General features: G+C 34.8%; 1 protein-coding gene across 8 annotated transcripts in view; it reads right to left on the bottom strand.

Moving 5' to 3' along the window:
• The window catches only part of LOC149797226 (KH domain-containing RNA-binding protein qki.L-like), a 79598-nt gene extending 60501 nt beyond the window's left edge, over positions 1–19097 (bottom strand). For all 8 annotated transcript variants that reach the window (XM_089961916.1, XM_089961919.1, XM_089961920.1 and 5 more), the window contains exon 1: positions 18854–19097. In XM_089961916.1, the coding sequence (XP_089818042.1) occupies positions 18854–18980 (127 nt within the window). In that variant the 5' untranslated portion in view covers positions 18981–19097. The remainder of the gene's footprint in view (positions 1–18853) is intronic.
• Between the last annotated feature and the right edge of the window lie 7190 nt (positions 19098–26287).

Raw genomic sequence — 26287 nt, 5'->3', positions numbered from 1 at the left:
ATGACTTGGAATAACACATCAGTATAGCTGTCATTTTGTATCCTAGGGTCAATGACTAAGAAAAGAAGTTTGAAAATTTATTTTCATTGGTATCAGTTTATTTTGGTTTTGTGGCTAATAAACTGTTAGTATTTCATGTTGTACACTGCAGAATGAATTTCTTACTGGGTTTTAAATTCAGTATTTCACACTGTATACAAGGGAATGAACTTCTTGAGTGGGTTTTTCAATTCACGGTTTGCAGCAACCACAAAATCGACAACAATTTGTGAATACACACTTTACAAACTGCCATGAAACAAATTTGAAGGGTTTTTTTTTCTTCAGTTTAATGGCACTTTTAACATATTAGTGGCTATGTCATAAAATGGAAATAGTGGCCAAATGCCTTTCCCAAGAACACACAAGACACGGCCATCCCAGTCTGGCCAAGGCAGGTATCAAACCTGCGACCCTTGGATTACAAAATTACAAGTCCAATACTCTACCATAACTATCTCGAAGAATTAAAACATGTCTTTGTAATCAATTTAATTTCTGGTCATACTTAGGTTGCATTATGGTAACTGATAGTAAGTACATGTAGAAATATCTTTTCTAAAACTGCACGAAAACAACAACAAAAATTGCAGCTTCTAAATCTTTAGCAAAAATTGACAGTTGATAACAATCATGTGCTTTTTTTAAATTTACCACTTTAACAAGTAGTTGTCATTTAAAGGTTATTCACCTATAATATCAGTTACCACTTGATGGCATCAAGGTATCAAGACATTTGTGCATGTGCTCTGATTAACATTTACATCAACAGCTTCCAAACAGATTTGAAATGTTTTGGACTTCGATTTTTATAAAAGTTTTAGAAACTAACATGCAAATTGCTTGCTTTAGTGGCAGTTTATTTCAATATTTACCTGTTAGCAATTTCTGAACAGAAATGTAATGTAAGCACATGTCCTAAAATTAGTTCTGTAATGTTACCAAATCAACATCTCTTTACATTTTATAAACTTCATGTACATATCTGCAGACCATGGTGAACTGGCACCAGCAGCAATCCATGTTATGTCATTCCGAATGCAAATAAATTTGACGTACAAATCAGCAAACTGAACATATGCAGACCAAAAATATATTTACTGAGACTAGAACGTAAGGTATCATCAAATAATGATATATCTGGGTCCAGAAGTTTTTATAACAATTCAGAGTAGACCGGATCAGCTATAAAATGGTTTTGCACAATTAACAGTGGAAAAAATGACTATTTAAAAGATTCATCATACTAAAACAAATACTCAGGACTTGAGCTCTTTTGGAATTCAAAGGATTACTGAAATACTTGAGCACTTTTGAAATTCACAGGATTATTCAAACACATGGGCACTTCTTGAGATCAAGGGAATTGTCCAAATCCCTAATGGATTAATAAATTAATACATTGTTTATTTATGGTGTAATATATGAAACAGTCAAAACTGTTTTTTATCCTGAGAAGCACACACAGACCAGAGAATCCTTCCCCCTGCTGAATACTCCTTGTCACCTAAATCTTGATCCTTGTGCACCCCTTGGTGTGCTTTTTCAAGACAAAATTTAAATACACCTACATTCTTTTCTGCAGTGTGCATCATCCACTATGTTGGAACCAGCAATGGCCAAAGTCGTTAAAGATGGCAATTAATATTCAATTCAGTTTTAGTATGATGTTTAATTAATGACAAAAGGGACTAAATGTATGCAAATACACAATGTCATTTAATCAATTTGAAACATAAAAGGGAACAATTATAATAAATGCTGGTGGATGACAAGTGAACACTAAAGTCAAATGATAGCAAAATCCAGATCGGAAAATTGCACCCCAGGCAAACCAGATCTAACAACATGTTAATGTTTACATGTGATATTTGAGCACTTTATAAATATTACAGAATGTACGTGTCCAAGAAGCAGGACACTACAAATAACAAAATTAAAATGGCAAACAGTCAAAACAAATTATTTTATATTGTATTTTATTTTTGCACTAGTTCATGTAGTACTATCTACTAATTCCTTTGTCCTTTCAGAATGTTATGCGTCCCCCAAAAGATGGGGAACAATGTCCCCTGCCCTTGAAATCCTAGGTGCAACAACTGTATATAGAACTCTACCCATATTTGCAAGGAAAGGAACTTGAAAGCCATCAATCAAGTCTGACAAAGCTATCATCTAGAACTGTATTCAATCCAACAAACAACCTGTGGAAAACTAATTACTGGCCTTTTCAGAAGCCTTTTTCAATCATCAACCAATGATCAAGTTACAGCTGAACATTTGAGTAATGTCAGAAAACACATAAATAAGCCAGGAAATTTTGTGCTAGAATCATAAACTCATCTGACTGCACCACACAAAGAAAGTCTTCATACAGGTACAGTATTGTACATACCATTCTTTGTCTTTCAAGTCAAAGAAAGCTCATTTGCATAGTGCTGTAGTAATAAGAATTGTACATGTTTATAATGATATTCTTTAAGCCTACAGCTCTATATGAAATTTTCTAAGCATAGGGAGTATGAATGATAACTTGAAATTTAAAATAGAGCACTCCTCTATTCATTCTGCAAATGATTGAGAAATATAAACTCTACTGCCAAATCAAATTGCTAAATAAGAAGTTAACCATGGGGACTGCAACAACTGGAGAGGCATCACCCTGCTATCTGTCACCTACAGAATCATATGAGAAGAGGATCACAATCACTGCTGATGCCCTTGTCAGAAAAGAAAAAAGAAAAGGCTGGTTTTAGGAAAGGAAAATCCTGCATTTACCAGATTTTCACACTTAACAAATACTGGTCCGAGCAGACAACTGAGTGGAACAATACCATCAACATTTATTTCAAAGAGTATGAAAATGTTTTTGACAGCCTTCACCAGGACTCACTCTGAGATCCCACTGAAGACTGTAAACATAATCAAGCTTCTGCACCAAGACTTCCAGTCTAAAGTCATCTGTGACAACCATCTCACAGACTGCTTCAGCATCAACAAGGGATTGAAACAAGGCTACATGCTGGCACCTTTCATCTTTGCCACTGCCATCAACTGGCTGATCAAAAACAATTGTGGACAGCAAAAGAGGACTTGGTGGCCCTTACATCAACCCTCAAAAGCCTTGACTACACCGATCACATTCTACTGTTTTCTAATCGGTAAATAGACAAGAAATGACACAAACTCTGAGCCATAAAGATAGAACTGAAAACAAAAACCAAATTAATGAAGAAAAAACTATAAAACTAACAATCATATCATTGTAAGTAACAAACCAATAGAAGACAGAGGAATCTACATACATTGGAAGCAAACTGGAGACTAAGCGAGACAATGCAGCACACTGAATTAACAAAGCAATTCAAACTTTCAGTATACTGAAACACAAATCTGAACCTGGAATCCACTCAGACTTGAGGATTTACCAAAGCAATGTCACTGGAAATGTGCAGCTCTGTATACAAGAAGCTAACATCAAGAATAGTACAAATGCTTCAAATCTTCACAAAAAATGTCAGAGAAAGACTTGGCCAAGCAATTTCAAAATGAAGATCTTCAGAGGACAGATCAACATTTCTTGTCCATATTGTGAAAAGAAAGATGGATGATGACTGGGGCATGTATATTGAATGTCACTGGATGCACCATCCAAGACTGCCACTCCACTGGACCCCAGATGGGCAACAAAGGAGGGGTCGGCCCAAAGAGACTTAGAGAAGGACTGTATAGAGAAAGATGAGTATGACTGCACACCATCAGCAGTGGCACACTTTCATTTAAGTCTTCTGTACCACCAGAGGTATAAAAGGAGATGACCAAGTGAACATATCGACGGCTATATCATGTCAAGGAGACAAGCCAAGTGCCCTTCGTAAGGAAATGCAGAGGAAGCTGACCTGGGGTGACAGAGCAGGTATTAAATGTGCTACCTTTGGATTACAAGTTCAACTGAGTTGTCATGGTTCCTAAATACAATAAAAGTAAAATGTGAATACATCCTCACTGTTAAAGGTACTTATAAAGTCACAAGCGTTACAAAAACAAAACCAGCAAGACATGCTGTATCACAATGGATTTAACTCATTAACTCCTGGTGCCCCATTTAAGCATCAGGAGGTAGTGCCCTACTTCCAAGCTCTGTAGTGTCAAGGTCTTTTAAGATAAAAGAGGGTAGTATTACAAAAAAGGAGACAGATGTAGCTCTGCAATGATACCAAATAATCTGGGCTTTCTAGTCACATTAGAAAATACAGAGGAAGAAACATGTTTTGAGACCATTTTTTTTTTTACACTCAAACTTCGCTTTGGTTGGAATCCGATTTTGTGTCCCAATTTTATACATTTTGGCTTCACATCTAAGGCAAACTGGTCTGAACTGCACACACAGAACCTTTGCAATAAGTGGGATAAGATGAGGCTTTGGAGTAAAAAGGATCAGGCCACAAAAATGATGGGTCCAATAAGCAAAAACAAAAAAACAAACACTTTTACCCTTCTGCATATGCACGAATGAAATGGCCAATGAAAAACAATATTTGTAGGCCGCAGGCTAACCTAAAATCTCTTGCAAGCTGATTTTATTTGGATGTATTCAGAAGTATCCCCCAAAATGTTCCCTACCCGCATTTAAGGCGAAATGACAAAAACTTCCACTGGTTAATGAGTTACAGGAAAGTATCAGAAAAGGACTAGCCTAAAACAGGGTTTGTTAGACACCAAGAGGCTTTCAAAATGAAAATCTTTGCATTCATTTTGTCTGTTTCTCCAACAGCAGAATGAAATCATTTGAGATCTGAACCGGAAATGTACCTTCCAGTACATAAATGACATTTCTTTTTCAGTTATTCATTTTAGGACAATCTTAGCATCTTGGATAATGATAAATTTAAAAAATAAGGCCCCTCCCCATTTGTTGAATGTTTACAAAATCATGATCAAAACTGGTAAATGAAACCTTCATGTATCACTCATTTTATCACAGAAAACAGCAGTTAGTGCCAGAAAATTTTATTTGAAATCGTGAAATGTTAAGTATCAAGCTTCATGTATTTTGTTAAATTTTCTTTTTTCTAGAAATTGGGTATAAATAGGTCGAGAAGTTTTTCTTAAAAAAAGTTATAAACAACAAATGCAAATACACACATTACACATGAAGAAGGACCCCTATCATAAGCTCAACTGGCCTTACTGCCAGGTGTATACTGTATCACCTGCATTTACTTGCTGTATAAATTCCTGTCAAATGCTGTTTAGGACATTAATCAGAATGCTTCAGTGTATCAAGACATCTTCTATGACCATTGCTGAAATCCCAAATGGTCAAATATGATGAAATGGAGTGGAAAAGACAGTTGTAAGATCCATAAAGAACAGAGAAAAAAGAGAGAACACAGTATATCAAGACATCTTGTCAATCAACAACATGGAGACAGCAACATACCAACCGGACAAATTACCAACCAATTTCAGCATACAATGCTTTCTGTTGACAACAATATAAATCTATCAACCAAGATGTTTACCTTTTCTGTCAGTCTGTGCCACATACTGTCCTTAAAACTGGCATATGTAGTTATGTATTACCTGAAAGGCCGTTAAAAAAATAAATGTGCATATGAATTTCATTTTTTCCTCTAAAAAAATATGTATATTTTCTTTGAGAAATAACTGCAGTTAGACAGGTTTCTCCAAATTTTTTTAATTTCGATACCCAATATATACAAAAGTTTAAGATCCTTGCCTGGCTATGTTCACTATCAAGCATGGATATATCATGTAACAATACCATCAAGAATCTGGATTTTAATTACACATTTCTAATGTACAATAATAAAAGGTTTGTTCATCAAGTAAGGATGCTAATTAATACGGGAACATACATTTAGTAAAGAATACTAAACAAAATATATTTGCATTGGGAAAATCAGTCAACACTACTACAATCAAAATGGTTTCCATCAATTAAGGTTACCATTTTACTATCTCCATTATAATTAACCATTATAGTCCATGTTGGGGCCTGATGTGACTGAGTGATCTAAAGCGCTCACGATTCCTGATCAATGCCATTTCACATCTCTTTGCATGGGTTCAGCTAATGCAGGTAGGTGAGGAAGCTTTTCCTCTGCCAGTTATACTGGCTGCCATGTACAATCTATCTTGAGCAGAAAAATGGCATTGAACCCCATAACAAGACAATAGCAACAATAGTCAATGATAAAAGAACTTCACATGACAAAAGGTCATGTCTGACGAATTAGACTCTGACCCAGATGACCCCTATGCAACTTGCTGTATAACAAAGCATGTCATTTAGCAACATACTAGTTACAGGTTCTCGCTTACAATATGTCTACCATGACTACCCAAGAGATCAAGGTGAATGAATTTTGCTAAAATTTGGAAGGTAATTATTGGACTAAAAAGCTCGTCTGCCCAACATAAAACTGCCAAGTCAAATCATATGGCAGCCATGTATACTGTATCACTCACTCAATTCAGCAAGTGCTAATTCAGGACTGACCAGTATTTATCTTTCATGAAATGGCTTCCCTTTCAAGAATATTGCTTACTTTGTTTAGCTAAAAGTTTCCTTTGGAAGTATCTTTTCTAATTGTTTTGAGCAAAATTATACAAGAGCTGCTTTGTCACTCTTCAACAACAATATCTGTTTACCAGAGGGATAAAAGATGGTCTCAGTTCGTAATTCTATCCAACTAGTGTTACAGTAGACACACAATAAGCTCCACAAAAACATTAAAATGTAGTTCATTTAAATTGTCAATTTTAATATTTCTATAATAACTGGTTGAAAATGAATGTAATTAGGACAAACAATGTCTCCTGGTGGAAGTGTATTTACAGATTTTTCAACCCCTGAATAATACTCTGAAGTAAATGACTGCCTAGATATTGTAAGAAAAGATAGTGGCTTAATTATCTGGCAAATTGGATATACTTGTACTCTATGACAATGCTAATTTATGCTCAGCAAAACAATTGACCAAATGAACCAATGTACACATGATCTACATACCTGTTTAATTTGGTAATTGATGTACACCACCCACAAACCATTTTATTATGCTCTCCATCCATTTTCAAATGTAGGGAAAATTTACCCCTTCAAGTTTTGGGTTCTAACTGTGACTGATATATAAATTTTATTTGTATGACTCGGATCTTTTATACCAGGAAACAACAACAAAAATGATCAATACTTTAAAATCATATGAATTAAGTGTATGTGGAGAGTTACTTAAAAAAAAAAAGCTTGTGAAGACAGGAAATTAAAACAAAATAATACACTATGCAGGAAGTTTGTAGAAAGTATACAGCAAATTTATGTACAAGAACTGATATAAAAATCTGCTCTTCTACCTGTATGTAATTGATACAAGCAGTTTATGGAAGCTGAAAAAGCACACCTCTGTTCCAGAAGACATCAACAACTCCAGTCATGTATGGCCAAATCTGATAAGCCACAGTACTTTCTCCCCAAAGACCTCCTGTACATACATATATCACATCATTTTGGAGAACCTGGCCATTTGTATGGAACTTGAGCCATATACATGTTGATCCTGGAACTCCTGGAGTTTTTCCCAGCTGCTGATTTGTCACAAAAGGCTGCTGGGCATGGAGGAAGTACCAACTTGGCAGAACAGTTCAGACTGCTCTGTAACCCACATTTTGTAAGACAAATTCTCTATTGCTCCATGTACACGATATCTGGATTAACTACTAGTATGTCAGTGATACACCAATGTCAAGGTTTACATTCCTACCCATCAACTGCACTGCATCTTCAACAATTACAAAGGTACATAACTGAGGTCTTCATTGAAGTCCATGACTATGCTATAAAATCTTTTTCCTAAATATAGATCACAAGAAGTATTCTCATTTTATGAGGCTGTATACATGATTTTGACACTGGCAGTCCAGAATGCACAAACCAGAAATGGAGTGGTCGGGGTGGTAGGAAGTCCATTAGTAAGCATTATTATCATTAAAGTAAAACCAATAAAACTTGACTCAAGTAAATCTTAAATGAGATTATTTTTCCTATCTTATTATCTCATTTAATCTGTCACGTAATCTTGCACCATTTTTTATTTAATTGAGATAAAAGAGGTATTTGTTGAATACCTTTAACTGCTTCAAATATAATGTCATTCAACAATTAATGAAATATAGCGTGAATCTCATGTTATCTGTCATTGTTGAAGAAGTCAAGTTTGTGTAAACATACCAACATATTTTTACCTTGTATAGGATTGATCATTTTTATCACATGTCAAACTACCTAAAATACATAACTATACTTAGGTAGATTTTTACTCAGTACTTCCTTTTGACTTTAACAATAGTTTCTAGTTGCTCCACTGCAAGGTATAGAACAGGGGTCAGCAATCTATTTTACATAGTGTGCCATCAGCAAGAGAGTATGTGTGTGTGATTTGGATTTTTAACGTAGCTGTAACAATTTTCAGTCATATCCCTAAGATGTCTGCAGTGTGGCAGTTTATAGTGATGTCCGCACTGGGGCATCATGCCACAGCGCAGACATGTAGCATGATGTCCGCACTGGGGCATCATGCCACAGCGCAGACATGTAGCATGATGTCCCACCCAGTCACATTATCCTGACGCCAGGCTGACCAGTCCTAACACTAACCTCTTAATGCTGAACATCAAACGAGGCAGCTGTTAGTACCATTTTTGTAAGTATTGGTATGACTTGGCCAGGGTTTGAACCTGTGACCTCAGCAAGAGAGTAACACTTAATAGTGTGTGCCCCTTATGGCATGCGTGGCATTCGTTGCCAACCCCTGGTATAGAATCACTTTCAAGCCTCAACCAGAAGTTTTCACTCCCCATTTAGGGACAGATGAGTAAATTTTCAACCGATACAGAGTCTCAACCACAAATTTCCAATCCCCATTTAGAGCCAGATCAGTGCATGGATATCCATGTGCTTCCTATCCTTCCTGGACCCTCAAACACTAGTCTTTGACCCTCAAACACGTCTTGCTCCACAAATTTTACATTTTTGAAACACAAATTTTAAATTGTATTACTCTTTTTAAAAAATGATTTGTGAACTCCATCTTTTCACTCGTCAAAGGCATGAGCCTAATGGGTCAACCATTTAATCAGCAATGTGTGTGCATGTGTGTGTGTGTGCAGAAAAACAGCTCCAGATCTTGAATTGTTTGTAAGAAATATTCTTGCTGTAATATATAAAAAATATTGTTTCCCTTTGCCTTTTTGTGGTTCAGAGACCACCACATTTTTAATTTCACCCCAATTTTGATACCAAAGTTGTTATTTTTTTACTCAGTCTGGCCCCCAGTTCTGACTCAAGGGGAAGGAGATTTTTGACTCTCAATCTTGTACCCCTAGATGACACACCTCAGAAACAAAAATTAAACTGATGTACACAAAAATGGAGGGAAAAAAACGTCCAGCACCTCTGCCCATTAACTGACCATTCCCCAGAGAGAGATAGCCAGCAAAAGTCTATTGTCCATTTAAGCAGTCAAATCTGCCAGATGGCCACTATAAGCCAGTTTATATATCTCTTAAGCAGACAAGTGATAGTCTCTACTCTGGTATCAATTAATACACAATCTGATCAGGAATGAGCTGACAAGTGCTAAGGGTCTCCTTGAAGGCAGCAAGGGCAAATTCATGTATGGAAGTTCATGATACACAATTAGATCTTGGGTCAAATATGACAGGTGCCAACAGTCTCAATCAAGACAGCTGGTCAAATCAACAACAGACATCTATGATGCACATCTTTTAAAATTGAATGTCATAACCATAAAGGGTAGAGAATTTGCCTGTAACTAATGTACAATGCTGTCGGGCATTTCTGAGCACCTAAGGTTTCCGTCTCCAATACTGAAGCAAAATGCTTACCAAATTCGACCGATTGATGAAAATTAAAAAAAATACTGCAATGCTTACCATTTGAAAAGAGGCAATTGTCACCAGAATATTCTGTTAAAATAATATTAATTTTGGACACAGGGGATACCACACCCATGTTTTCATGACTGGCAGTATGTCAGCTTATTCTGTGCACAGCTTTGAAAAGATGTGTTTATCTATTGGGCTATAGAAATGAAATACATTACTTTCGACTGTTTCTGTAACATTTCAGTCGAGTAATTAGGTCAGGTTTATAACTAGTTTTACAAAATTCAACGTAACAATGCCAATATATGGCAAGAGATATTAAGCAAACTAAACTGATCTTGTAAAAAAACTTAGTACAGTTCAACATTATTAAAAAAAATAAGCTATTATGTGGAATAGAAACAACAATGAATAGGATGTAATGTGTTTACGTCATGTTTAAGGGAAAGAATTACTAAAATATTTAGAAATAGACTATACGCCTGTGAATTTCTTGAGAATGCCGTTCTAGTGGCAAGTTGACATGTTGGGTAGCAAATGATTTTGTACATGTGGGACAACTTTTTGCAGGATTGGAAACTTGGATTAAGATGCAGAATTTATTTTAAGGTATACATTTCCATCTTTTATATAATGCATTTATTTGTATGATTCCAAAATACACATAGTAAATAGGATTTTCTGGGTTACAGGTTCAAGAAGGTCATGGAGTGGGTCTTCATGCTGACATCTAGAAATCACATTTTCATATGCATTTTGAGTCAGAATGTAGGATATTTTTATACACTTTATATCATTTTTAATTAAACTGTGATCGTTCTTTCTTGATACAAAATGGATTTTTGACCAAAAATAACAAGTGATCCAATGTGTACATAAATGATGTATCGTTACGCAAAATTACCCGCCGCACAGAATTGGTGGAATTGGTGGTATATATAATTTGAATCTGGATAAAAGGCACAATCTGTCATACCTAAACTCATCACACCTAAACTCTCTATCATTTGCCTACTTTAAACTCAAAGCAATAAATACAAGTTCAGAAATTACCAGAGTACTATAGCAGGGAAAACTAACCTGACCATTTCATGGACAATATGAAAAACTAACAAGCACTGTAAAGTAGATATGCACTTGAAGCACTTCTAACAGAAAATTAACTTTGATCTTACAGGGGAGAAAATAAAGTTATTTAAGTAACAGATGGTTTCCTTCCCAACATGCATGAATGATGTATAATACACTATCAAACAATCAAAACAAAGACTACCTTAATATATTTCATAACCAATGATTTTACTTTCACCAAGTTATACAGGTACATTTCACACATTCAGGCTACCATAGATCAAGACTGTCTGCTTGAGGTCAGGAAGCTTTATATTTCTTTATGCATTCTAGGCACCTTCCAAATCTACTCCACATTCGTGTTGCCTTTGACATCCATGTGCACATCAAGCCATCCACATCCATGATTAATTTAAAGGCTCAATCTTCAAGTTTTTCCATTTATGTACATCATTTTCAACTTAAACAGGTGGACTGGACAAGAATGGTCTCTTGTATTAAATTAAATTTTATGTTGTTGTCTGTACAGTGAATAAAAAGACCCATATACATCTTAAGAAAACCACCATAGTATGTATGGCTAGACTGAAAACAAGTCACAGTAACCTAATTTTAACTGATGCATGTAGCACTCATGAAACCTCTACATAACAAATGACAATTTGTTTGCATTTTGCATCAATGTACACATCATAAGCAAGAGATGTCCAATTTCACCAATTTTCCTGATATTTCACAAGCTGAGGGACTCCAACAGTATCAAAAGCAGGCACTTGTATACTTTCTGTACATCTACATGCAAACAGTCTTTTACCCCAGATTTTCAAAACTCTTACCACAAAGTCCTAACAGAACACTACTGCTACTGCAGGAAAAATTGATATGCTTATCTCTGTCTAGAAATCTACTGCAGGGGGAGACAAAGTTTTATGATTAACAATCCAGTCACAAAGTAGTTACTTGGAAATGCAAGACTTAGTAGGACTACAATATGTTTCATATAGTCTAGAAGAAAAACAACGATGGATCCTATATATGCTGGACTGCTAGGGGTGTTCAGTTGCAGTTCATGTGTAATGATGTGTTCTTGGTCTAACACCCAGCAGTAATAATCCCTGCAATAACAAACTGATCTCTGTGCCAGAAACTTCTGAAAATCTTCATACAATCCTAATCATTTTCAACAACGGACTTGTTCTAATTATGGTTTTGATCCCTTATAACATTCAATATATATTGGAAGAAACTAAAACTTTAAGTTTTCATATAATTACCAAAGTAAAATCTGGGTCTACTCTAGAAATGAGGAGCTGGAAAATCACTCCCCTACATTTCAAAAGAAGAAAAAAAGGGTGGGATTTGGTTTCTAAATACAAGAAGAATTTAATGAAAACAAAAATGGTGAGCTTGAAAATATTCGTTACTGTAAATGCTTTATTTATAGACACAATTTTTCAGAAATTAGAGTGAACACTGCAGCTGCGCATCCTTGAAGAGACACTGTGGAACAATGATTTTCACTAAGAACTGAAACAACTCTTGTGTTTCATAGAACTGACAACATCCATAGAATATAAAAGAGCCATTTTGCACGAGATTTCTAAATAAACACGCAATACATAATGTATATGCAAAAACAAAACCAGCTAAAAACAATTCCCCCTTGGATCAACTCCAGAACTGAATAATGACAAGCTGATAGTCTATATAAAATATATGAATAGCATCATAAACTCTAAAGAATCCTTTGGATAGCTGACATCCCAACATAAATGGCAGTCGTGTTTTGTGGCTCGTCAACTGGCTACCCCCTTTATGTATGGGCAACTGAGCATTTCAGCAATCGCTGTCACAATGCTGTTCTACCTCGCACTAGAACAGTGTAATTACATCTCCCTATAAAGGAAGAATACCACCACAGCCTGAAGAATGCCACTTCAGATCCAGCTTTTGTTATGAAAGACACAAAATTGTTATTTTATCCCCCTCCTGATGGGATTGGCTTGTCTAAATGTAAATGCACAGGTGGAACCATTACAAAGCAGTCTAAAGGGTCTTGTACATATAGGTGCATCTGAACTGTGAACACCTGGGAACAAGTTCAATAGAAAAGCCTGATCTCATTAAGAATTCCAACATTTCTGTATTTCAATCACACAAATTATATATATATATATATATATATATATATATATATATATAAAACCATCGGCACCATGGCTCCCATTTTTCAATTTAAGGTAACCTATCTTTTTAACATCCTAAATACATGCTCTCAGAAAAGACGATTAGTTGTAACCCTAGCAGATTTATAATTCCAGCACTGTGTTTTATGTTGATTTAACTTCACAGTGTACAGTTACCACCATATTGGCATGTATATAATTCAAAACTTAACAGTATATCTGATGTCTGATAAAATGCTGCGAACAAAACAAATACATGATCCAGAGGTTAGTTAACACCAATGACAGTGAAATTTCAATGCAAATTTTCCATGGGGAAGTTTTTTGAAAAAAAATCTTTAAATGAGATCCCACTTGTATCACAATGTTATTCTTTGGACCCTGTGCATCACATTATAATGGCTTTTACTTAGGATATATATATATATATATATATATATATATATATATATATATATATATATATATATATATATATATCTTTCTGTTCTAAATCATTGTATAGAAAAGGGCAGTCATTCATGAGCTTCATTCAGGTGGTCCTTGGAAAGACTGCACAACTAAACCTAACAGTACAATCAACATTAAGAAATATCACTAAGTGGTCTGCAGAGGCCCTCTGTTATGTTCCTGTGGTCTGTGAAAAAAAAAGTTTGCAAACCACTGTCATATAGCATTGACCATTGGAAACATCAAAATGTAAAGCAAATTCTGTGCTGATGGTTTACCATGGCAAACCTCATAGTTGTTCATTACATATACTGCTTGAAACAACCCCAACCCCCATAAGCACACACAACCTAGCAATCCATGGGCTGTGACAAAAATAAAAATGTTGCATAGTTAAACAGACTAACATATTTTGATACATTTTAAACTTGATGAAAATTAACACTTCATGTCATAACGTGATAAATACACAAACAAACCATATAATCTGTGATGCAGATAAATATCTCAAGCCTAACAATTTTGCTCAAAACCAAAAAAGATATGCATTGAAAACAAATATTGAATCTTTTTTTGCCATTAATACAATCTCAATGTGTTCATAATGTCCAAAAAATCCTTCAAACCAGTAGCATACCAAAAACTTCATGACAGAATCATATACAACATAAAAAAATCTCATAAGATACTGTGTGATACTCTATGTGAGTCACCTATTTCATACAAATTTGACACCTTGTCAAGCATGACCAAGAAAGCACTTTATAGCATATAATTATATTTCTACTTCCATTCTAAACCTATCTGTCATTAAAGATTATAAAATAGATGTTCCAGATAAGCCATTGTTACCTGCAAACAAGATTTTTATAAGAAAAATATAAATGCTGTGAAAAGAAATGGGGGGGGGGGTTTTTTGCTTAAAATGAGTCATTTTAAAAGACAGTACCAATACTTGTACTGGTTTGCTTCTTGGCAAAGACTGAAATGTCATTCACTGTTTTGGAAACGATGCTTGTTTGGGAGTGGCTGAAAAAAATCTGGAAATTTGTATGGCCAAAGTTGTGATAAATTCTGACACCATTTCTAAGGAAATTGGTTGTAAAATAAGTTGTTGCTTGTGAAATGGGGTATTTGCACCCTGCAAGACAAGAATATACAAAAGTAATATAGAAGTTTTTACATGCAATCCATACTCTGCTGGAGGGCAATGGCAGTCCTATGTTAGGTTCTAATCCTAAAACTTAAACCTTCACAATTATGGGTGTCTTTAATCTTGAAACTTGAAGTTATAAATGACCCATATTGATAAAGGATGGATACAACCTGGATCCAACCCATTCTCAATCATAACCCATTTTCAACTTTGAAAAAGTATTACCCATCTTTGTTAAAAATTTAGCTTAGAATGATTTAATCTTTTCAAACCTTGCCTATTTCAAAATCATTCCTTTCCTAGAAAAAATACCAACCAGAACGGCAAGTACAGACTTTATATCCATGCTATCTGGGGACAGCAGCCAAATAAATATGAGGTGCAGTGCCTGCCTTGATGCCGACTTGCACACAGCAATACAAAAGTCAGTACATGTACATTATATACAGGTGGAAAAAAATAGCAATATTACAAATAAAATATAACTAAGTGAGAACCACATTTGCATGAACCAAAATATGGACTACAATTTAGAATGGGTTTAACTGACAAAAATACTGTGACTATACTTGGTCTAGCCACCATTTTCCCAACAATTCCTCATGCATACAGTGTAACTATCCTATTGAAAGAAAAGAAATTCGGCTCCTCTGAGGTTGCAGCAGGTAGAAAATGTTCATACATTATACATACGGCAAATAAACCTTGTAATATCTATTTTAGTCATGTTATTCACTCCATATTAAAAAGATAGTTAAAAAAAAATTATCTAATAAAATATTGACTAAAATTGCAAAAATATAATATATACCCAAAGGGTTATCTCCATTTTAGTACCAAGAAACAGAAAAGGTTACAATGCTAATACAGCACTTTTCAAACAATGAGAAACCCAGTGTAGCAGTAGTAAAATGGGCATGAAAACATTTGTAAAAAGATTCCTTAGGTACTTATTCTTTCATGGAATCATTTTTCAAGCAGCCAAAGAGGTACTATTTTAATAAAGTGGCAGATACTATGGAGGTATTTACTTTTCCCTGAAAATCGAGTAATCAGATTAGTTTTTTCACTACTTCCCATACATTTTAATTAGTAATGGAAGTAACAACTACCTCTATTATCTGTGTACAACTCAAATGAATATATACCTAAACAGTTGCACCTTAAAATTTCCACTGTATATTTAACCACATAAAAGATATGTCATAACGGGTAAACTACTGTAGTCTCCCAATGTCCTCTGTAGACAGGTTTCACTGTACAGTGAAAGTTCACTTATAGGAAAAAAAATTTATATTGTAAAATATGATGCTATTTGGGTTTGGTATCTGCAGCTTGCTTCATACATAAGTATCAAGATACACAACTTGTGAAACATAATATGTACTGATTAATGTTTTTACTTTAGAATGCAAAAAAAAAATTCTGCATATTTTCATAACTGCACAAATGGTTGTGTGGACTAATGGTAAGTAACACAATACATCTAATCCTACATCGTCCATTTTGTTTACATCTCACTGTGATGGAATCACATGGAAACTTACTATTTTAATGCTTTTTTTTCAGTTATTGGACATAAATTTTATGATAAAACGAGCTTTGCTGAACTAAAATGTCTCACTGAGCTGACACAACTAAGAACTATTGACAGTTATCATATTAGTGAGTAATACTGATCTATACAAATTCGCAGGTAAATCATTCCCAACCCTAGTTCACGAATTAAAATATAGAGGAAAAGAAAAAAGAAAAAAAAAGAAATATCTAAAGTATCAAATACTATAGGTATGCAAATTTAACATTACCTTAGTCTCCTGTTGCATGGCTCACAAGCCATTACAAGCTGAAATCCATTAATTTCCTCTTGCATCCTCGTATGTCCACTTTGTGATTACTGCACAGAACATGGGAATCACTTTCTTTTACTGTTTCCATTAGATAATACTGACATTTTAGTGAACCTTTATTAGTGGATTAATTTTTGAGGAAAAAAAAAAGAAACAGGTGCTCAACCCAACAACTTGTATAATAGCACACTGAAGTTCAAATTTCCCATTTGATGATAATATACATGGCAACTCTCAGCAGCAGCAAATGTGGGGGGTGGATAAACAAACAAGTCAGTTTGATCACTAACTAGTCTACTTGGAACTTGTTATAGTACATAATAATGATACCATCAATACAAAAAAGTCAAAAGATATGGAGTGACGCAAGTCAGATAAGAGTATGGAGTAGCTATAACCCAACTTGTAAGTCAACAATAGGAGATATTATTATGATAATTATACTTGACCAGTTAATACTGACAAACAAGCAAGATAGATGCAGGAGACAATTAGAACTTATGTCACTGCTTGTAGAGAGAACATGCCTGATTCAAATGACCATCCAGTAGCAGTTAAAATGAAGAAAAAAAACAAAAAAATTAAAAGAATAAAGACACTGCTTCAATCACGATGGGAAGTAAATCTGATGGCTTTACAGCTAAATTTTAAATATAAAAAACTATTTAAAAAATACATAATTAAATGCAACTACACTTTTTTTGCACCTCAGCCTTAATTTTGCAAAATAGTTTTCTGTTAATAGTTTTTTTTACTTCATATTCAAAACATGTATGATCTGAACTGTGGTCATTTAAATCAAGTAGGTTGCTCTCCCATCAAGCTCCAATCCATGTGGTGGTCAAGCTGTAAAATGGTTAAAAAAATCAACATGCTCATATACCGTGCCAGGTAACATTGCAGTGGTTTGTATCAGTGGACTGATACAAGTGCATGAAAAACATCAATTAAAATGCTACTATATTATGATATGTGTTTGCTGCCACTGTACTGTAATGGGCTAGTTAAGATACATCAATAAGCAAGTTCTACATCACACCATATCTCGTGCATTAGGGTTGATGATTAGCCCTAAATAATGATTTCAGATCAATTTTTAGATGATACTACTGTGTAAAAGCACCATTCTCAGTGGATCAAAATAATGAAAGCTGATGAATAAGCTTTGTCCCTTTTTTTTTTTGCATTTTGAGTGAGAAGTCTAATGGACAATGAAGAATGATTTCCAAACATGTAACAGTTGTCAGATTTTCCGCACTTCATGAATTGAAAACAATTAGTACTCAACTCTTTCAAATAAAATCAATGATAATTTATTTTAAAAATTTAACAGAATCTTGTTTCAGTAAGCTTGTACACCAGTTACTACATGGAAGCACTTTCTATACGTTACAACAAATTCAATTTGTGCAGTATATTTTGAACTAGCTATTGCTGACAAATTACGGAACACGAGATATATTTTGTATCAGAAACTATAAAAAGCATTAATAAATTTAGAGTAATTTACAACTGCATGGTAATGATTCCCTGCAGCAACTGGTGCAGATAAACACCACGTTGCAGATACCAAATTTTAGCACATTTACCGCACAAGTGAGTTTAAACTCCCTAGTTTAAACAAAAGTGACCTCTCGATGCTGAAGAAATACATTAATGAAGTAAAGTTACATGATCGAGTTCATGAATTCAAGTCAAAGTAAAATAGTGTGATGCAAGTTTTGGCACTGCCAAAAATGGTTCACATTATCTACCAAGAAACGAGCTGCAGTACAAGGGAATTTCCAAAATGGCTGCCCCAAAAAGTTGGTCAAGTTGTGTCGGAATTTTTGTGAGGTCTGTGAGCATTAGAGTGAATGTCACACTTACTTCTACTTCAAAGCTGACTATACAATAAATGTAAACTTCTAATATTCAAAAAAATTATTTTTATCAGTTTTCGAAAGATAAAACATTACCGTCTGATATATTTTCCTCAAGACTACAGTCTACGTTTACCGACCGGGGCCAATCAATGAGTGAAAAGTTTTGCCTTTGCTTATATCAACGAACTATTTTTATCCTGAATAAAAATCACTTAATCAAGTAAAATACATTCCAATCCATGAAAAATCAGCCACTGAAATCTAAATTCCGATGTGCAGAAAATGAGAAATTACTCAACTTACCTTCATCTAAAAGCTTTTCCAAATGAATAAAAACATTTGGAAATGCTTGAATTTGTTTCTTGTCTTTTAGTAACTGTGCTAAATATTCTGGCGTGTTACGCTCGTCTTTGTTAGTTTCAGTTCCCATGTTAACAAGCTTTCAGCTTTGACTCTACAAGATACCTGAGTTAAGAGGGGTTAGGATCCAAACTACAAACCAAAAACTACTAATGCGATCCCTCCTTCGTCGAAATTTGTTTATGAACACGTGTGCTGCAGTGCGCATGACTCGCAATGGACTAATGCACTTAAGTAGTAGGGGGATTGGGTTTGCAGATTGTTTTTTTCTTTGCTGTAGAATTGAACACGAAAAGCATGAGACTATTTCTGTAGAAGTTGGTTCAAAATACATATTTGTGAGATCAGATAATTGATAGCATTGACGTGTATATGGATGTTAGAACATGACGAATGTATAATTGTTGTTAGCAATAAATAATGAAACAGTCCAGTCCAAATGTAACGACGCTATGTTTGACGGTGTCTGTTGACAAATAGGTGAAAAGATTTTGCCCCTGGAAAAATGCAGTATGTAGATTTCTTCCATTTGACATAACGTTATAGAATGCGCATTCTTCAAGTATGTCGAATAAGCTTAAGTGACGAAAGATTTATGTATGTAGGTATTAGGGTTTAACGCCACCTCAGCGCACAAATGGCCATATGGTTTTAATTAAAAGTTGAGTTCTAAAATGCCGAAAGATTTACTCTCACATAAGGAAATAAGCCCTCGCATGTCTGCCTGACAAACGAAATGATTACTTTGACATGACAAAACGATGTACATATGCGTGTGGGCATATATAGCGTATCATGGCACATCAGCACAATCCTGACTATATAGTACCAAGCAAAAACCTGTTTAACAAAAATGGTAACGTTGACAACCTTCCACACCACCCAAAACGTAAATATGCACCAAGAGGTATAAATTAAACAGGAAACGAAGTTGAAAAATCTCTCAAAAACTATATTCACAAGATTAGAGGAAAAATGCCAAAAAATATTCAAAATACAATGTCAATTCCTTTGCAGTGAATTTACAATAACTCATAGGTACCTCAACTTTAAATTAAAAATTTGATCCATCGAGATGTAAATGTTGATAATTTATTTAATGTTACCAGTTTCTGTGAAGTAAAACAAATTCTGAAAATCAAACTATTTTCGTAAATTTGGGACGGTATATTTTGCATTCTTAGTAATGCCGTATTTGTATATATGCGTGGGCATATATAACGTATCATGGCACATCAGCACAATCCTGACTACATATGTATATTTTTTGGCATTTTTCCTCTAACAACAAAATATATATTTCATTAAAATGTCCATGAGGTTTTGTTTACGCTCATTGAATTGTTTTTTTTTTTTTAGAGATTATGATACTGTTATTAACTCTCAATTTATTGTATCTGAGATTTTGTATTAAAAAAAATCCGGTTTAACTGACGATGTTGACGACCTGATGTTGAACAGAAAGATAAGGAAAAGAAATAATGTTTACCAAAAAGGTAAATGTCAACTATTAAAGTCATGTGTGTGTGTGTGTGTGTGTGTGTGTGTGTGTGTGTGTGTACGTGTGCTCTTCCATGATATTACCTGTACCCAGAGATGCACAAGAAAACCTAACATGGTAGCAAAACTAAAGTTGACCACAGTATAGTGAACAAAAATGTAAATGTAAATTATCCTATTTCTATAAGCTAATGAGACAGAATACTGGATGAATTCGGAAATCACGTATCTGTGTGCTATTACGGCCTTCCTCCCGCATGAGAAGATAACCGTAAATTCATTAAAATCCATGCACTTGTAATTTTCAAATTGACAATCTAATACAAAGCATTGAACATATTTGAGGGTTATTTTTAAGGTATTTCTGAGTTCTTCCAAAAAATCTGCGTAAACAAAGCATTATATTTTAACTAGAAGAAAGCCTTGATGTTGATCGTCATCTGGTATTCAGTTTTTCGTTGTGTAGTTCAAAACGAAATGAAATAGATAAAAACATAAAATTACATTGAAAAGTATAAATTGTATGAATGATAATTTCGAGTCGATTACCTGACAAATCTTGTTTTTTTCTCTCATAAACACATACACACACATAATTTGCTAATATTAGCGACCCCACTCTAATTATTTTATGGTCAATATTCGTAACCCTGTAGTAATAAAAATTGTATTAATAAATTTTAAGCTTGTAACATACAATTCGTTCTTTAGTTTTCGTTAATGTTGTACGTTATTGCTTACCAACTTGTAATATTTTGTTTCAATTGAATCCGCGTATAACAATCACAAAATGCGAACAGTCGGGACTCCATATATGCTAACATATAATGCGGAGGCAAATCAGGGTCTATGCCGTTTAAACATTGTCAGTACATGTCAAATACGGATTTGCACAGAATTCAAATCAGGTCTATGTCGTTTGAGCATTGTCAAAACATGATAAATACGGTATTATCAAGAATGCAAATCAGGGTCTATGAGGTTTAAACATTGTCAATACATGTCAAATACGGCATTATATCGAATACAAATCAGGGTCTATGCAGTTTTGAACCTTGTCAATACATGTCAAATACGGCATTACTAGAATACAAACCCTGATATGACATCACATTGTGTGAAACAGATCTGAGTTGACGTGCGCAGTTAGTGGCGCGATGCACAAGAATAATGTACGTTATTGTCTTGATCCGTTTGCCCCTGTAACTTTGCCTCTGTTTCGACTAAGCGTGATGTAATAAATTACTATTGAAAAATAAGGCAATCTCTTTAGCTAAGCAAAGAATTTCCGAGTAAAACAATCAAAACAGTCCGATACAATTCGATACAGTATCTTATGATGACAAAGCGTCCGTAATTGAGCCTTTTGGTAAAGATTCCTATCGGATTGTCATTGTCAGCAGACCACAATACTCTACTCATCTTACCTTTGACTGTAGTTAAGTTCTCAGAGGCAATACCAGACATGTTCAGAAACGTCGGATATAGATTTGATGCTGACGGATTCAAATCAAGAATTTAAAAGAAATTTAGATACAGATCAATTTAAAGGAAACTGTAATGCACTGAAAAATAATTTTGAAAAAGGGTCCCATCTCTCTCTCTCTCTCTCTCTCTCTCTCTCTCTCTCTCTCTCTCTCTCTCTCTCTCTCTCTCTCTCTCTCTCTGGTGGCTAAGTGTCTTGCCCAAGGACACAACGGTAGCTTATCTGGGATCATCCGATGGTGGAAATTAGAACACACACACACACACGCATGTGTGTGTATATGTATGTATATGTATGTATATATATATATATATATATATATATATATATATATATATATATATATATATATATATATATATATATATATATATATATATATATATATATATATATATATATATATATATATATATATATATATATGTTCTGCTTAGCCACGAATTATTATAGTTTATATCCCTCGACAAATACATTAATAATACACTTTAATAAGCGAAGTGATGTAGCTGCGGCGCATTTTTATTTTTATTTTCCTTCTTCTTATTTTCTTTATAATAATTTTTTGAGCGGGTTGGGGTTTAAGCAGGGGTCGATGCGGTCATACGATAATTATATTTTTGATGGCCGAAACATTGATAAACCTATTTTTTAACTAACGAGTTCATAACTTAGAGCATCTAAATGAAATCGGGTAGTAACTTGCCACTGGGTCATTATTGACAACCATACAAGGGCGACGGACTGTAAGAAATTACCTTAATCGGGCTTTTTATACGGAATAAACCTCCCGAATTGTATTTAAAATGTGAAGTCAACGTATTCAGTGGCCATGAATAGTCTTTATATCTTGTATTCAAACTCTGAGCACGAGTAAAATAGCGATATTTGAAACACATTTAGCAATATGAATGACTAAAGCCTTAAGCCTTCCTTTTATAAGATGCTGCATGTTAAATTCTATTGGTAAGGCTTTTTTATTGAATAGTTTAAACGTAAAAGTTATATATGCATGTATTTAATGATATCTGCATATGCTTTGGTTATGTTTTATTTCCCTTGTAATTTACACGGGGGGGGGGGGGGTGTTTTTGAAGCTGCGAATAAATAATTGTTTTACATTTTTATTTGTTGCTCAAGTGAGATGGTAACCTTTGTCAAAACCAAAGTCAGAAAAAAAGATCTGTGTGCTGATCAAGGTAGACTGTAGAGTATTATGTTTTATCACAAACGTAAAAAAAAAATGCACCTCAGGTTGCCGATGCACCTATTAACACTAACAATTTACCAAAGGCGTTGTTTTAAGACCTAAAACGCAACGCGGTAGATCTTCGCAAATCAACCAACTCTTTCCAAAGTGAGAGAGAGAACGTGTGTGTGTGTGTGAGAGAGAGAGAGAGAGAGAGAGAGAGAGATTCTCAACCTCCCGACGCGAGTCGAATATTTCTGATTGTAGAATATCCTTACATCGTCACACGGTCAACTTCGGATTACATTCATGTGGAAAGATAAAACAAAAATCTGGAGCCTGGGGGAAAAAGCAAAGATACAAACAAGTGAAACGAAAACGCGCGGCGCCTCAATTGTGAGTAGGAGACGTCGTTGTGAGCATTAACAAAAGAAACGTAAATAATAAAACATACCAATTCATATCTTCAAGATAAATACAACCAAAGATATATGCCAGTCGGGAAGAATGTTTTCAGACTAATTTAGTTGTTGGTTGTTTGTGTCTTTTTATTTTAAAATTAGCGTATTTTTTTTTTTAATCAAGCACAATAAGACGTTGATGATATCAATACTCAAACCCTAGCGATGAAATCAGAGCGTAACCGCTTGACGCAAATAATCCGCAAGAGGGCGCAGTCTTTAACATATTTTTTTCCAGGTTGATATCTACAAGTTTTGTAGGCGCATGCAGTTTGGGCAGACCGATATTAACTACGGATGACATAACGGCAATTTTAAACTGCCTCAAGATTGTGGCTGCTAACGGATCATAACAGCTTCACTGACGTCAAAAAGACACAAGAACATGTCATCACCATTAGCACAAAAGCAATAGTTTGAGGCTATTGAAATCAAATGATTTTTGCAATGTGGTTTATTTACTGATATTATGAATAACACAGTCAGATTAGAAGTTATTAATTGCATCTTTACATCCTGTTTGCCTTTTCTTTAGTCTGTAGGTGATAATATAAAAGACGGGAGGGTGTGCGAATATTATAGCTTTTTACAGAGAAGGACCAATGGATGTTCGTAATTAGTTGTCTTAAGTTCCAGTGTTTTTCAAAGCCGATCACTTCCCTTTTACAAATATTATGAACTTCTGAGAGAGTGTCAGTTGTAAGTTGAAGTTGTTCGCATTTGCAAGATGCACATTGGACAGAATGTTGGCATACCTCTATTTTACTTTCATGTAAATTGGCTGAAATTTCTTTGGATATTGTTCTTGTGGAAATCGTACATGATCAGTGCATATAGCTACCCCAAATGACTGATCCGTCGAAAATCAGTCTGTATTAGTCTAATGTACACTATCTTTAGCATTTATTACAATAGGGAAAATTAACTTAGCCAGACTAGAAGAAAACAGCCTGTGAAAGTGCAACGAATGAAAACACAAATATGTAAAATATTTAATAAAAAAATTATCACCTCTTTTTCTCTACAATTTTCTACTAAGTCCAGGAAGTGAAACTGACCAAGTGGAGATAGCAGTTTTTTCTTTTGATTGAACATCTAAAGTAAGGTCAAGATATATACTCTATAACCCATACTACACCAATTAATCATACACCAAATTAAAGGAATTAAAATTTCTTTTAACAATACCTAAGATGTGCAAGGTTTTTTAATTAGTCAGTATAACCTGTGTTGAAACCTGTGGAATTCTTTATCTTTAAAAATCTAACCTAAACAAAATACGAAACTTTACAGCTCCACCTTAGGCAGTATGGGATTGCGGACGATATGCATTAATTACGTACCACTGAAGTTGAAGAACTTGACAACGTGCAACAACATTCTGAACATGCAGGTCTCTTTCCGATGCGACTCAAATCATTTCGACTCGCTGAAAGAGACTCGGGGGTATTCCAGACTAATAACTTTTTGGCGGAGGAATATGCGGTTAGATTACGAGGAACAGGTTCTTCCTAATTGATTGGTGCTGAAAAATAACACTGGACAGTGTTTCAACATTCATTGAAATACCTACACTTTTGGTTTTTATCGTATTATTCCTGCAGCTTCGCAATGAAATAATTTAAAAAATCTTTCTGTTTCAATAGCATTAAACGATTACTTAAGTAACTGTTATTGATGATACGTCATCAAGTTACTGTGACGTTCTTGAAGTTATTTATGACGCAATAATAACCAAGGGCTTGAGGAGGGACTTTCAAAATAGCAATTATTTATATGAGTATTTTTCTAGCTACTGTTGGAAAACGCCCGTGATGTTCCGTTTGTTTACAGGTATTAAACACCTCCGAAACTGAAGAACTGACTGCGGAATAGCTCCATCTCTAGCACGGTCAATTTAACGTTTTGCAACATCACATGCTAACACAAACAATTTCACTTAGTTCATATTAAAAGTAATCCCTTAGCAAGTCATCAGGGTAATCAAAGTACAGGTGTCAAATGTTTGGAATCGTTTTACTAAACCCTCAACATACATACGTGTCCGCCGAGTTGGGGATAATGTACGAAACCCCATAGTGAATCGACAGGCAACAGAGGCGCTAACTTAGAGACGCATGTGCTGAGTAGTTTTTACGTCTGCAACTGCTCTCCAGTGGTATGTGTGTGTGTGTGTGTGTGGGGGGGGTGATTGTATAACAATGGGACATCATGCCGCAGACATGTAGCATCATGTCCCACACAGTTACATTATCATAACACCCGGCCGAACAGTCCTACCCACTTATTTCTTTTATTGCTGAACGCCAAGCGAGGCAGCTGCTAGTACCATTTTTATAAGTCTTTGGTATAACTCATCCGCGATCGAACCAGTGACCTCCCGCACCCGAGGCGGACGCTCTAACCACTTAGGCCACCGGGATGCAAAGTTATGTAGATAAGCAATGCCACTGACCGTTTGACACTGGAGTCAGCCTTGTTTTGTGTTGTCATTTCAGTCTTTTTGCGTCGAAATTTGGCAAGAAAAAAAGAAAACGATAATGACACTGCTAAAGTTGATGGCCAAAGGCTTAACATTTTATATTATATTTTCGTTATTTTAGTGACTCTTTAAGATGACAATGTAAAACCATGAGCAGGCGTTTCTTCATGAGAGTGGCTAATTTTCACTAGTGGAGGCAATATCATTTTGAATGAAACTAGAGCGCACCTGAGGAGCAGTGTGTTATATCAAATGTCTT

The sequence above is a fragment of the Sinohyriopsis cumingii genome, chromosome 6 (genome assembly GCF_028554795.1).
Source record: "Sinohyriopsis cumingii isolate HCF-2022 chromosome 6, ASM2855479v2, whole genome shotgun sequence".
Classification (NCBI taxonomy): Eukaryota; Metazoa; Mollusca; class Bivalvia; order Unionida; family Unionidae; genus Sinohyriopsis; species Sinohyriopsis cumingii.
Note: the sequence above shows the minus strand (reverse complement) of the source record. Positions and strands in the feature narration are given on the sequence as shown.